This window comes from Leptonotus elevatus, chromosome 20 (genome assembly GCF_054856555.1).
Source record: "Leptonotus elevatus isolate MCC_2025b chromosome 20, RoL_Lele_1.0, whole genome shotgun sequence".
Taxonomy (NCBI): Eukaryota; Metazoa; Chordata; class Actinopteri; order Syngnathiformes; family Syngnathidae; genus Leptonotus; species Leptonotus elevatus.
This window is the reverse complement of record NC_141258.1, coordinates 11,230,812-11,244,779: the sequence shown is the minus strand read 5'-3', so window position 1 is coordinate 11,244,779 and position 13,968 is coordinate 11,230,812. Positions and strand designations below refer to the sequence as shown.

General features: G+C 37.3%; 3 protein-coding genes across 3 annotated transcripts; 2 read left to right on the top strand and 1 right to left on the bottom strand.

Moving 5' to 3' along the window:
- Positions 1-609: 609 nt before the first annotated feature.
- Positions 610-1,446, top strand: cox19 (cytochrome c oxidase assembly factor COX19). The gene is made up of 3 exons (XM_086064093.1): positions 610-715; positions 945-1,056; positions 1,147-1,446. The coding sequence occupies exons 1-3, from the start codon at positions 634-636 to the stop codon at positions 1,238-1,240; spliced, it is 288 nt and encodes a 95-aa protein (XP_085920219.1). The 5' UTR covers positions 610-633; the 3' UTR covers positions 1,241-1,446.
- A 4,710-nt stretch (positions 1,447-6,156) lies between these two features.
- On the top strand, positions 6,157-6,929 carry LOC147157061 (hemoglobin subunit beta-1-like). Its single transcript, XM_086064092.1, has 3 exons — positions 6,157-6,324; positions 6,406-6,628; positions 6,716-6,929. Exons 1-3 carry the CDS (start codon positions 6,233-6,235, stop codon positions 6,842-6,844), a joined length of 444 nt encoding a protein of 147 aa, XP_085920218.1. The 5' UTR covers positions 6,157-6,232; the 3' UTR covers positions 6,845-6,929.
- A 2,596-nt stretch (positions 6,930-9,525) lies between these two features.
- On the bottom strand, positions 9,526-12,862 carry hbae4 (hemoglobin alpha embryonic-4). The gene is made up of 3 exons (XM_086064572.1): positions 12,494-12,862; positions 10,630-10,834; positions 9,526-9,740 (listed from the first exon to the last, which is right to left on the bottom strand). The coding sequence occupies exons 1-3, from the start codon at positions 12,583-12,585 to the stop codon at positions 9,612-9,614; spliced, it is 426 nt and encodes a 141-aa protein (XP_085920698.1). The 5' UTR covers positions 12,586-12,862; the 3' UTR covers positions 9,526-9,611.
- Between the last annotated feature and the right edge of the window lie 1,106 nt (positions 12,863-13,968).

The window sequence follows — 13,968 nt, the reverse complement described above, 5'->3', positions numbered from 1 at the left end:
ATGATGGAGTGCAGTTATTCACTAGCCTACTAAAATCCTTACTTTTCCTGTCAAAAGGCATTTTCGAGGCAGAAGTTGTCTGTTGTAAATGACCTTGAGAATTCATAATAAATAATTCAGTTTACTGTAGTTTCATGTAAAGTAAGTTGGTAAAAACAATGCAAAAACAAATTTGTATATTCTTACTCTGGAAAATAAGTGATTTTGAGTGTCTGAGTTGCAAAATCAAAAATCTATCTACCAAATTAAAATAGAATCATGGGGGAAAAATAAATAAAATAATAATAATAATAATAATAAAATATTAAATATGTCCGTACAATAAGTATACGAAATGTGAATTACTTGTGCTTGCTTGTTAAAATAAAACAGTTTATATGTTTTTATTCTGTATGTTTTCTTTTTAAACATACGGTGTCGATGATCAAAAATTCTACCTTCAGCATACACGGTCACGTTTAAGTTTAATATATCAAAATGTAAGTTTTTTTTTTTGTTTTGTTTTTTTAAAATGTAACCAAAAGTGTTTGTGGAAGGTCATCGGTTTTTCATTGCTCGACTAAAATGTCTGCCCGTGTGTTGTGACGTCATAACTAGTGCGACGATTCCACCCATAGTCTTTCAAAACAAAACATGTCGACTGCAATGAATTTCGGGACGAAGAGCTTTAAACCTCGACCACCTGACAAAGGCTCGTTCCCATTAGATCACTTCGGTACGTTACACGTTGTTTAATAACATTTATTATTATCGTTCGTCTGTAATGCTTTTTATTTTTATTTCAACAACACCGACCTGGTAGTGATGAAAGCTATCAGCTGCTATCAACAATTTGCGATTTTAGGTGGTTATTGTGTTTAAATGTGTATGTCACTGAGTGGAAGCGTTTACTTATTTATTTATTTTACTGATTGTGTTCGTGCTTATTATTATTTGGATTCCAGGAGAGTGCAAAGCCTTCAAGGAGACATTCATGACATGTTTGCGAGACAGCCGCTTCGACAATTCCAAGTGTCGGCTCCAGTCCAAGGCCTACCTGGAATGCCGCATGGAACAGTGGGTTTCAGTGTTCTTTTTACTTTACTAAAATGCTCGACAAATTAAGTCATCTATTGAATTTCTGTGTGCTTTCATCTTGCACCGTAGTCAGCTCATGACAAAGGAACCCCTGGAAAAACTGGGATTCAAAGACCTGGCAGACCCATCTCCCAGCCAAGCAAACAAAGACTGCCAACATTGACATGCACACTACTACCACAATGCACCAACGTTGTGCTGAATACATTCAAAGACTTCACTAGTGTGTGAGAAATGTAGAACAGAAGTGTGCAAATGTGTTTGACAGAAAGTTTCAGAATTCAACCAATGTATATAAAATGTCTAAATAGGAGATGTTTTTTGTTTTTTAAACATATTATTAATTAAATCTTTTGTACTTATACGTAAGTGTGAGTAACTTGAATACTTGCCTCATGGACTGCAGCTCTTCACCATGGTTGTTAAACACCCTGAGCTAATCTATGATTAACATTTGGCTCTTAATTGGTGAAGTGTGTAAATGTAGGAAAAACATCTAGACACATTATGCTCATTTTCTTATGTGTTTGGGAGATTTCGTGATGGTGCAATGACACCTAATTTGACATTTTTGGCCGTAATTCCAAAAAGTACGTTTGCCTTAACCACAACACTGCTTGAAAACAGATGCCACACTGACTATACAGTATAATGAAACATGGTGGTAGCAGCAACATGAACGGGCTGTTTTTCTTCAACTGGACAAGGTAGAAGGAATGGGGTAAATGTACGGACCTGAATATATGACTGGATAGCCATAGCCCATACACGCCCTGTGCAAGCCGTTGAAGTCACAGGGCGGCCGTCTTGCTCCTCCCACCTCGCGAGCAGATTACTGTATAAACTATACGGTATATGTACAGATGACACGTTTACAGCTCGTATGTAGTTAGTATAAGGCCGGGGGCGGTGTTTGTGCCGGGGTGGTCACTTTTTTTTAACAAGTAAAGTGGACGGTATGTGCTGCTTTCAAGACCCCCTTTTTCGTCTTTCTTTATTTAGTTGCGTTTTGGCATGATTCAGTAACAAATGCTAATCTGATCTGAATAATTTGATTAAATAAATCAACGTAATTTCACTGTAGGTTCTTCGTCATTGCTTATTCAGGCAATGAGACTACATCAGCGATGACCAGTTTCCAGGGATCAGCAGCTCGTGCAGTAGACCCAGTTGAGTGCCCCTCAAATATTACAGTATAATGGATGGACGAATGAAATATTTGCCTGCAAGTTTGCAAACCACTTTTTTGCTTTGATGGCCTTGATCACTGTGGATGGTTACAATTTGCAAAACACTTGCTTCTTCCACCAAAACAAAAAGATGCAAATGTATGTTAACGAGTAAGTCCCTCTCGGTGCGTCCGTGAGTGTGCGTATGTGTGTGAGCTGGGCTTGCACAGTGCCGTCATTCAGACATGTCAGGGAAGCCGCAAACACACGCTGCCTACGCTAAGGCTAACTTCAAAATAAAGCTGACAAAATATTATATTTACACCAATCCTTGGCGGATTTTACTTTGAAGTCGGCCTGCAGGGTGGCATGAACGCTAGCTTGTCTACTTCCCTTTGACATTTTAGCATGCATTATCGACGTTTTTATTTAAAATTACACATTTTCTACCGCCATTATCACAATGCCACCCAGAGAGTATATGAAGTAGTTAATTTAGGACGCGAAGAAATCGCAAGTTAATTACGCCGTCATTGCATGATACGGTACAAGTCTCCGGCGTTCGTGGTTAGTAGCTAACTGTTAGCCGCTAACTGTTAGCGTTAGCATCGGTTGCCTGGCTACCTGTGCTGCTACCAACAGTATTTTGACAGCTGTTGCTGGGCTCCTTATATTCAATATTGTGGACCTATGCTACTTTGTAATCCATTCTCCCTCTTTAAACGAAGGGAATGTGCCTTAAATTGCACTTAGATGTATTTTTCATAATTTTAGATAAATCAAACTGCCTTCATTTATTTCATTTATTATTAATTTATAAAACTACCTTAAAATACACATTCAAAATGTGCAATATGCCCATTTGAATTTTAGGGACACACCTTCAAGTCCATTACAAGTGCAATATAACATAAGGAAGGATACCTTGTTATTTTATACATGGACCGACCATTATGTATCTTGCCTTATATTGCACTTAAAGTTGTGTTCCTAAATCCTAACGGCCATATTAGACAATTTCAGTTTATATATATATATTTTAAAATGTAATGGGCAAAAGCATTTTATAAAATAAATTAAGACAAAGTTCTATTTATCTGATCAAATTTAGTTTTTTTGGAAAAACAATCCGATCCGTGACTTTTGACTTGTCAGTCTTGACTCGGGATTTGACTCGGAACTTGAGGGCAAAGATTTGAGACTTACTTGTGACTTGCAAAACAATGACTTACTTCCACCTCTGGGTTAAATACACATGTAATTATCATTGTTTTGTGTCTAAGTCAAACAATAAATTCAACAGAGAGGCAATAAACAGTGTGAAGCCTCTTTTTAGAAGAATTGTTAATCTGTTTGTCTGTTTTTCCCTCATGCAAATAAATAAAATTAAATGCTAAAGCCATATTGCTTTTAGTCTTTACATACCCCCCCCCCCCCCCAAAAGGGGAAAAAAGTGATTGGCCGCCATTTTGTGGCAACTTAAGCCAATTAAAAAAAAAACCCACTGCTCAACAGTAAATTTTAAGCAAAGATAGCTTTAAGTGTTCATAACTGATGCTGATTTTTTTTAAAAATACTCCCCCCTAGCGCGTCATTGTTTTGAAATATTTTCACATTTTGTTTTTAAGTTTAACCTTATAAAACCTTGTGCATAACATATTTTATTTGTTGTAATTTATAGCTTTAACATAACATGTCAGAAAAAAAGTACATCTGTTGCTGCTTCATTCTTATAATAGTGCGTTAAGTATTATGAAAACCTGATGTGCTTGAGAAGGCCAAATGGATCAATTTCAAAATCATTTCTCAGATAGAGTAATTGGAACGGATACTTTCTTGTCACGAAAAGGATTCGTGAATTTTTGTTCTTTTATGACTGTATAATATACCCCAATATGGTATTCTTCATTGAAATCGTAAAACAGCCACAAGAGGGCGGCAGATACTGGTATCCGTTGTCAGTGGGAGTACCAACACTATCCCTAATCAAAATGACTAATTTTATCAAATTACTTTTAGTGGACAATTGAAACATATGAATACATTCATTAAATAGAGCACTTATACTTGTTATTCGGCACACAGTAAACAGAACAGGCGACACTGGTAAACATCCAAGAAAAGGGCCTCATACTGTTCACCTCAAAAATTAACTGCGCAAACGCCATTTTTCAGAGAGTGGTCTGACTGTTAGCCATTTCATCCCTTCACTGTTTTAAGTCCAGACAAGGTCTCAGCCCGTCTAACACTTTCCACTTCTTGCCCCTGATCAACTCTTCTGTTGTTTTGACAGTTTGTTTGAAGTCTTTATGACACCGCATCACACAAACATCTCAATGTCAGTTTAGTTTCGTATTTGAAGTATTTTGAAGATGAATAAACCAAAAAGAAGCCACCATGATCTTATCCCCCCCCCCCACACTCCCCTTCTAAATTATACATTGATAATACTTTTTTAACAAAATATTGTGAGTTTTTATACAGTATCGTGATCTCTTTATATCATCACGATATTGTGATATTTATCGTACCGTGATAATAGCGTATCATAACATTTTGGAATTATTGTTGAGCCGTGTACACTTTTGACATCAAATGCCAGCTATGCAGCGTGAAGTATTCTCTTTTTAAATTATTTAACAATGTATAGTTGTCCTTCTACTAACTGATAATAAATACTTATTTTAATTTTTAACTGCATAGTTTTAGCTACTGTATATATTGCTTCTGTATATATTTCCTCTTCACATGCATCTATCCGCAAAATATTTTTATTTCGTACTTTACAAAACATTTACTTTTTGAGTTGGCAAAAACAACCCGTTAAAAACCTTGCGGTATCTTTGTAACTAAAACGTGAATTTTTGGATTAATGGGCGGAGAGGGCGCTCCTGAAGATAACACCGGTGTGGGTTTTCGAGATAACACTCCAACATGAAAAGCCCAAAGACATATTTGATATTCTTAGTTAATTAGGCCACTGATGTATTGGTTATTTAAAAATACTGCGTATATTAATTTGAATAATCAGATCTGTTTAATACTATTATCGTAAAAAGATGATAAACGTCAAATGTTGCAGTCATAAAATCTGAATGTTTATTACACTGGTTTTAATGGTGGGTCTTTTTCAAATGTTGCCATTGACAAAACACCGCAGTTAAAGATATAATTTGAGAATATATCATTTAGAAGTCGCCCATAAAAAAAAAAAAGCCAGACTATAGCAAGCTACCTTCTTCTGTGACACACGTGAAGCATCTTTGAGTGTGCCAAAAAGCGCTAAATAAATCTGATGCATTATTATTATTATTATTATTATTATTATTATTTTCTGTTGTAATTGAAAATTACAACAAACTCAACAAATTCATTTGACCAACAAGTACTTTACATATAGAAACATATTTGGGAATTCCTGCAAACTTTTATTTCTAAAAATGCTGAATTATCATTATTCATGTTGATTAATTATGAAAAGAAAACTGATATATCATCTTTTTTTTTTTTTTTTGAGGTTGTATTATAGCTATCTACTTGCATTCTTGAACAGAAAAAAAAATACTGTTTAATTTCTGACGACTAATTAATTCTTGTAAATGTGTCCACTGCGCGTTACAGTGGACGGGATTTGAGACAACTACATTGATGATGGGGAAATAACAAATTACTAATGAAAATGAAATCAACACATAAACGCACATGACTTCAAATGTTGGCAAGAAAACTTTAAATTCGTTTTTTTTTTTCCCGTCTTAATTACTTTCTTATTATCCATTATATGTATATAAAAGTCTGCGTGGAAGCGTCCAGAAAGTTCTAGAAGCATCTGTGGTCTATCTGAGGCTTTCCATCTCCAGCCTATCATAGCAGCTTCTCCTCAAGGGCGGGGAGGCCAAGGAGACGTTTAAATAGAGTGCCTCGTCACTCTCAAACTCTATTCAGCTTTTTCTCTCCAAGCCTGAAGCAAACAAACAAGCGGCAACATGGTTGTGTGGACTGAACAAGAACGTGCTGCCATCAACGGCATCATGGGCGGCCTGGCCTACGAGGATGACGGCCCCAAGGCCCTGTGCAGGTACGAGGACTCTGTTTTATTCAATTAAGCTAAATTCCGTGCAAATCCTCCTAAAGTGACCACCTTATGTCGGTCTTGCAGGTGTCTGATCGTCTACCCCTGGACCCAGAGGTACTTTGGCGCCTTCGGCAACCTCTACAACGCCGAGGCCATCAAGAACAACCCCCAGATCGCAGCCCACGGCACCAAGATCCTGCACGGTCTGGACCGGGCTCTGAAGAACATGGACAACATCAAGGAAACCTACGCCGAGTTGAGCGTGTTGCACTCTGAGAAGCTGCACGTGGATCCCGATAACTTCAAGGTAAAAATCCGCATCAATTTTAAGTTAAAAAAAAAAAAAAATCAGCACAGTCGTCAATCTCAATTTGCTTATTTGTGTCCCGTATAGTTGCTGGCTGACTGTTTGACCATTGTCATTGCCGCCAAAATGGGAAGTAGCTTCAACCCAGACATTCAGGCCGCCTGGCAGAAGTTCTTGTCCGTGGTGGTGTCCGCTCTGGGAAGACAGTACCACTAAATCCAGACGCTCGGAATGGGGATTCGACATGTGTTTTCATGTGTTTGTTTTCTCCCAAAAATAAATAAAAGCCCACAAAAGCAAATTGGTGGAATTGTTTATTTCAATGTGAGCTTATTTTTACACACTACCACGAGAAACATCTTGTTATATATTACTTATATGTATTAAGGTGCATGTCCATGAGCAATTTTGTTCTAAAGGCAAAACCTTAGAATCTTTTTTCCATAGCATTTATTCTGTTTAGGGTCACTAGTGAGCTGACTAACTTTGGAATTATTTCCTTGTAAAAGTGACACTTTTTTTTGTTTGATAAAAGAAATAGTAGTTGAAAAGGTAATAATTATGCTCTGAACGACCATCTCAAAAAAAACTTTTAGTCATCTATATCAGTGGTTCTTAAACTTATTGGTGTTATGTTGAAATTGTGGCATTACTCTTGCCACGGGTAAAGTTAAAGCCCCAATTTCCATATTTATTAATGTTCCAAAGCCGTAACAAAGTCTGCCACTCGAAACGACCTAGTACTCATACAAGGCGTGTCAGAAAAAAAATCCAGGATTGGCGTCACAAATTGATAAAATGGACTGAATTTATGAAGCGCTTTCGAGATAAATGTTATATCCAATGTACAAACTACAAATAAATGAACAAACAAAGAAACTTAAGTCTAATGCTGTTTCTCGGCCCTCTCTGCCATGACTTAATATACTCCTGTAAGGAGAGCTGGACTGGCCATCTGGCATTCAGGGCAACTGCCCGGTGGGCCGGCCTCTTTTGTGGCCGATGCAGTGCTTTTTTAATTATTATTTTGCTACTTTTTTACCCCAAGAGACTGGCCCACTATTTAGAGGGACCAGTCCGTTAACCAAGTTCGAATGTAGATGGCAAACTGAAACATCATCAATACACATCAGTGGCAGAACTATATGTAAGGCAGGAGTCAGGCTGGGCCGGCCCGTTGGGCCTAAATCAAAATACCAGGCGGATTTTGTTGTGCCAGTCCATCCCTGACTGGAAGGATTCTTCCAGGAGCCTCAAAAGCTCAATTTTCTTGTCTTTAAAATGGATCAGTGGTTCTCAACCTTTTTTCAGTGACGTACCCTCTGTGAAATATTTTTTTCAGCCAAGTACCCCTTAACCAGCGTAAAGCATTTCTGATTGACACACACACACACACGCAAAATAAAAAAATAAGTGGTGTGCCGTCATTTTTTTTTTAAACTTTGGAACACTGTTTTTATTTATGTGGTCTGTTGAAAATAAAAAGATGTAACTAAAAAAAATAAAAATAAATTAGAAATAAAGATTTGTGCAATTAAAAGTGATTACCAACATTAAAAGTCATCTTTTGAGCTCAAAGTAAAGCTCTGTTCTCAAAAAGAAATAATTAACTGAATTGTAAATAAAGTTTGCATGTGATTGACAGCTGATTCTAGGTGGCAAATAACAAGTTGTCTCAAATCATTTTGGTATGGGGCAGATGCTGGGTTTTAGGACACTGAAATTGAATACCCTACTGAATGTAACGTAAATTTTATGAAATATTTAGATATACTTTTGAAATATATTCTAATATATCCCATACCCCCTGGAGTGCCTTCACATACCCCAATTTGAGAACCACTGTCCTAGATGACCCTCTTGAGCTTTGGAAAGATGGAAAAAACACACAGAAGAAGGAAGGTTGCTCTAGTGTGGAAATTGTATTCTCCGCCAGGAACTGTCAGATGCTCAGAGCGTTGCGAGCAGGCATGTTGTTAATTTGGGTTTGAAATGTATGTATCTTTTAGGATACCGGTCCTGAGACTTTACAGTATTAATGGTAATGTATGATAATCCATTTTTAAAATGTTATTATAATATGCCAAATTGTATTCTCAACCAGCTGGGATTTTAGCTAACACAACAAAGCATGATTTAATTTTTTTTTTAGCTAAATTGATTTTTCAACACCTAATTGTCAGTTGGTGCAACTAATTTACACGTGATTACAACAGGAAAAATAGCCCTTTTCGCTACATGACTTTTCAATTTAAACAAATAACTTTTTCTTTTTCTTTTATTTGAAGCTGCTGATTTTTAGGCTGGCACGAGACACAACTAATTCACTAACAACACCAAAGCAAGGCAACTTTATTAGCATGGCACAATTTGTGCACAAGGCAATTCAAAGTACAGCTACAGAATTGAACAGTAGGGGTCCCGGGATTGACCCCTGAGGAACACACATCAGTCAATTGCGCTGCGACAGTTACACATGTCATTAAAGTATATCTTTTCCTCGAGATGGGATTTAAACCAGTTTAGAGCGGTCTCAGATATTCCCACCCTGTGTTTTAAACTCTCAAAATGTTCAGACATTTTCTGAAATAAGGCCATGGATTGTTATTATTTGTGCTTCTCCGAATCTGTTGCACCATCATCGTTAATGTTCTCTCTGCTCACCTGAGTTCGCGGTTGATTATTTACATCTTCCCTGCCAAGCCTAATTGAACTCTAATGCTAACCCAATCAGCAGCGCCGATGTGAACCGTCATTCAAGTGAATTAAAGTGTGGACAATGCATGAATGAATGCATGTTCTATAAAATATTAGTTCATATCTTTATAAAAATGCGTCAACATAAAGACCAGCCAGCAAATCCTCATGTAAGAGAATGTAAAGTACAGGACATCATGTCCTTTTTCACATATTTTATTATAACAAATGCATACATAAATACTGTACATGAAATTCAGTGTGCATACTGTACGTGGGCGGAGTCTCATCTGTATTTCTCAGCGAGCACTGCTGCAAAAGCTGACAGGTACTTGTCTATTGCGGCGTGTAAAACCTCTGTAAAGTCTTCACCCATGTGAATGGCCAAGGCGATCAGCATACAGTGGGAGAAATGCTGCAGGGCAAGATGAGAAAAAAAATATTGAATCAAAATTCATCAGTTCATCGCAAACTGCTCCCGTTAGCATTCATTATGTTACAAAGCCTTGAAAGGAATGGAAGAGTCTAAATCGATTTTTATTTTGTTGTCAGGTTCAATTTCACTGTTATTATGACACGGGTGTCAAACTCAAGGCCCGGGGGCCAAATTTGGCCCGCCACATCATTTTATGTGGCCCCCAAAGGCAAATCATATTGCACGTCTACTACTAAAAATAGCAAATTGTCTTCTCTTTTAATGAAATCGATGTATTGCTTTTTTATTTTTCAACATTTGTAAGTATTTTTAACAAAAGAAAATAAAAAAATGAAAATAGGAGGTTATGCAAAGGGTTTTTGACAATAATATGTTCTATGCAGCCCCACTAATATAATTATAGTAAATATTGTGTTAGTGGAATATAAGCTAAGCAGCAAAATCCAGCTGTTTTTATCCATCTCAGGGGGCGTCCATTTTGCCACTTGCTGTCGAATGAAAATGACATCACAGTTCCTCAAGTCTCAGGTAACAACCAATCACAGCGCAGCTTCAGAAAAACAGGTGAGCTGTGACTGGTCATTGCTCGAACCCTTGAGCAACTGTGATGTCATCTTCAGCTGACAGCAAGTAGCAAAATGGCCGCCCCCTGAGATGAATGAAAACGGCTGGATTTTGCTTCATAACTCATATTCCCAAAAATGTAATATTAATCAGAATGTCACATATAACATATTTTTGTCAAGAAATGTTTAAGGTTGACTTCCACTTCAAAGTGGGGTCTCTTTATGTTTAAAAAACAAAACAAAAACATATATCACGCCACTTCAACACTTGAATTATTCCCAGTACAAACTGGTCCGGACACCTTGAAGTTCGACGGGTCTATCCGCAGCAGGTAGGCGTGCAAAGTCTGCAGAGGTGCCAGAGTTTCCGTCAGCCGGCTGATGTTTTGGGCCCCCTCGGCTATGGCTTGGACGATCTTCTTCCCGTGGGTGAAAAGGTGATCGGAGCCTGGACTGATGTCTAAGTGTGAAAAGTACGTCTTGCTGCCGGGAAAGGTCGTAAACATTCTGGAAATCACATCACAATCAATGGCAAACATTCAAAACAACAAAACTTTGTATCATTACAATCATACGGTATTTTGTATACTTTAAATATTGAACTATCAATCAATTATTTATTATGTTCCAGTGTTAACCACTATATTCTAGTCGGCTGGATTTGGACCTGTAAAAATAATGTATTCTCAATGTCATTCTTTTACTACATTTTTATGACTTTTTCTAAAGTGACACACAATACCTAAAAATTAAAGTATGTAAATATGTATATATGCTATTATTTTCCCCATGTGCTATAAAGTTTGTGTTCACTGAGGTCACCCAGTTTACAGCAGAAACATATAAAGCTTCGCAGGGGCAGGCTTAACTAAGTTTTGGTATTTTTGCATACCCGCGCAAGAAAAGGCGTTTTGGGGTTGTGAACAAAGCCAACCTTGACTTGACATGGCGGTGGAATAAAATGATTTGCTCAAATCCTGTAGAATGCTTAGCAATAGCAAGAAACATGAAGTAGATATGAACAACATAATTTGACTTTGCGGCAATGTGGACGTTCAAAAGTACTGCAAAGTTGTTTGGGCGTATTAATAAAGTCATTCAAACATACTGCAAAGTCGCTTGAATGAATTGTGCTGCTATCTTGGCACCCAAGGACAAAAGTGTGCCAAAAACAATAGTAACAGAACTGGTTGCTTTTATTTTATTGTGGTAAATAATAAATATATAGTATGTTACAAGTTCTCAGTGTAGGCAACTTGGTGACTTTCTCACTAAATATGGTGACTTTTCTTTATTGTCAAAAGCAACTAGCGACAAATCTAGCCACTTTATTCTGGTGTTCTTTAGGGTGTTTTTTTACTCACTTTTTGCCTCTCTGACGATGTTATTCCTCTCTCCTACAGCGTCCATTGTTATTACATGCAAATTGACAATTATGCAAATTAGTCTATGACGTCATTTAGCGCCAGCTAGCGACTTTTAGGACAGCCAATAGCTACTTTCCTTACTGGGATGTTGGCAACACTGCAAGTTCATTGAAATGCTAACGATGCTAACCAAAGGCTTACCAAATTCAAACGCATCAGCACACAAATGTTCTCAATGATCTTAGTGATTGCAAAAGTGCCCCGCGCAACAACAATCGCAGGGTTAGCATTGATGCTAGTGTTAGCACAGCATGAGACTTGCCCGTGCTAGTCCACCAACATTTTAAGATCACATTAGAAGCTGTAAATTCCGTGTACTAGTACGCTTCCTGTTCTTGCTAGGACAATTTAGTGTACTAGTAAGTAGCAGAACGTGTCTTAACTTCTTTCTCTTAGAACTACTAAGCTAAACTAGTAACACTACTTAGCAAGGATTTCAAATAAGTGCTCAAGTGGCTTTCTATAAAGCCATTTAGCATTTATTCAATATTATGATGTAGTAAGCTTCTCACTAGACAACTTTGGCATACTAATAGGACAACTACATGCTACTATTGAGGCAAAACTGCACTAGTTAAAATCCAGTGCTTAATTTTTGAGGTCAGTTTTTTTTGGTCAACATTTCATGTGGATCAAAACGCACCAAAACCATGATGTCGTATCAATATTACACAAATGTGACATCATCAACATTGTCCTTAGAATATTCTATTACAGCAATTTTTGTGCTTGAACCTACCGAAGAAGCGCATCAGCTCCAATGTATTCAGCCACAGGAGTTAGTTTCGCCCATACACCTTCAAGTAGCTCTTTCTCCTTCTTCGACAGCATTGCGAGCTCCTGCACATGAGAAAAAAAATAAAAGTGGTCCACAACTGGCGATCAGAGTGAGACGCAAAAATACCAAAAAATGGTGTTAATCAACCGTTTGATCACAACACAAAGAAAAAGATATCATAAAGAGGTTGGATTATTTCTTCTTTCTAAAGTAAACTAGAAGTGGTGAATGGTGCACAGTAGTGGGGGTGTTTTCCTTCATCTACGTTATCGGAGAACAACATGTGGGTGGGGGCTGCATGCCCCCTCGCTATCTTCTGCCCGATGTGCATCATTCCCATGTGTCTTCCATATTGTGAATGTGACATAAAGTGGCAGCTGGCGTGGAGTTTTCACATTGGGTGTCATCGCCAGTTCGTAGGTCAGAATAGACCAGATCATTTCTGTAGTCGATGAAGCAGCATGTGGTTCATTGCCCAAGGTTATCTAAATATCGACGCCTTCTTAAAATAATCAATTCATTTTAAAATAATAATAAAAATAAATCTGAGATTTTTCAGGATACACAAAAAAATGGAGCCATTTGCATCATGAGGCAAAAAAAAAAGAAAGACTCAGACAATTATTTTAAGAGGGTGACGATATGCTATTCCAGGGGCGGAGTTACGTGTGTTTTGAGAAATCCATTTGCTGCTTTGCTAAATTCTAATCAATTTTGTCTATGATTTGTTATTTGTCCTTTAACATGTATGCACATTTGCATTACGTTTTTTTAAATTGATTGTATGTACAGTCTCAGTTTTTAAAAGGAACCCTTACTCTAATGACAAGTTTGCTCTATATTATTTATTTGGTTGTTACTAACATAACTATGAGATTCATTTTTCAAAAAGTCATTTACAGTTTTATACATTTTGTAGTAACTTTATTTGGACGTGCATTGTTATTTACGTCGCAACGTAGAATGGCGGCTGGCTCTCTGTCGAGCAATGTGAAACGCCGATAAAGAAAGCAAGTTAAGCCTCGTAGCGTTCCTAAAGGGACGATCACAACTTTTGAATGTGTCTGGTGAATGACGAGAGCACGGCGTGGGGGGAGGGTGACTCTCCCGATCGCATGTTGTTTCTTTAGGAACGCTTCAGAGACTTACCTTTTTTTAAATGCTCGGCAGAGAGCCTGCCAAATAAAGTTTCTACAAAATGTATTAAACTGGAACTTATAGTTATGTTAAATAAGTAATATAGAGTAAACAGTCGGGGTTTGTTTTAATAACGTGTGATGTTGTAAAAAAAAAGATATTGATCTCAATGGGTTTTTATCCGGTTAAATAAAGGTTGAAATTTTTTTGAATCAGCGAGTAAGTTGGTAACATTTCTGTCCAAATCTGCCTCCTGTAATGCGTGTATTTGTTTAAGTGAAGATTTTTCTCCATTCAAT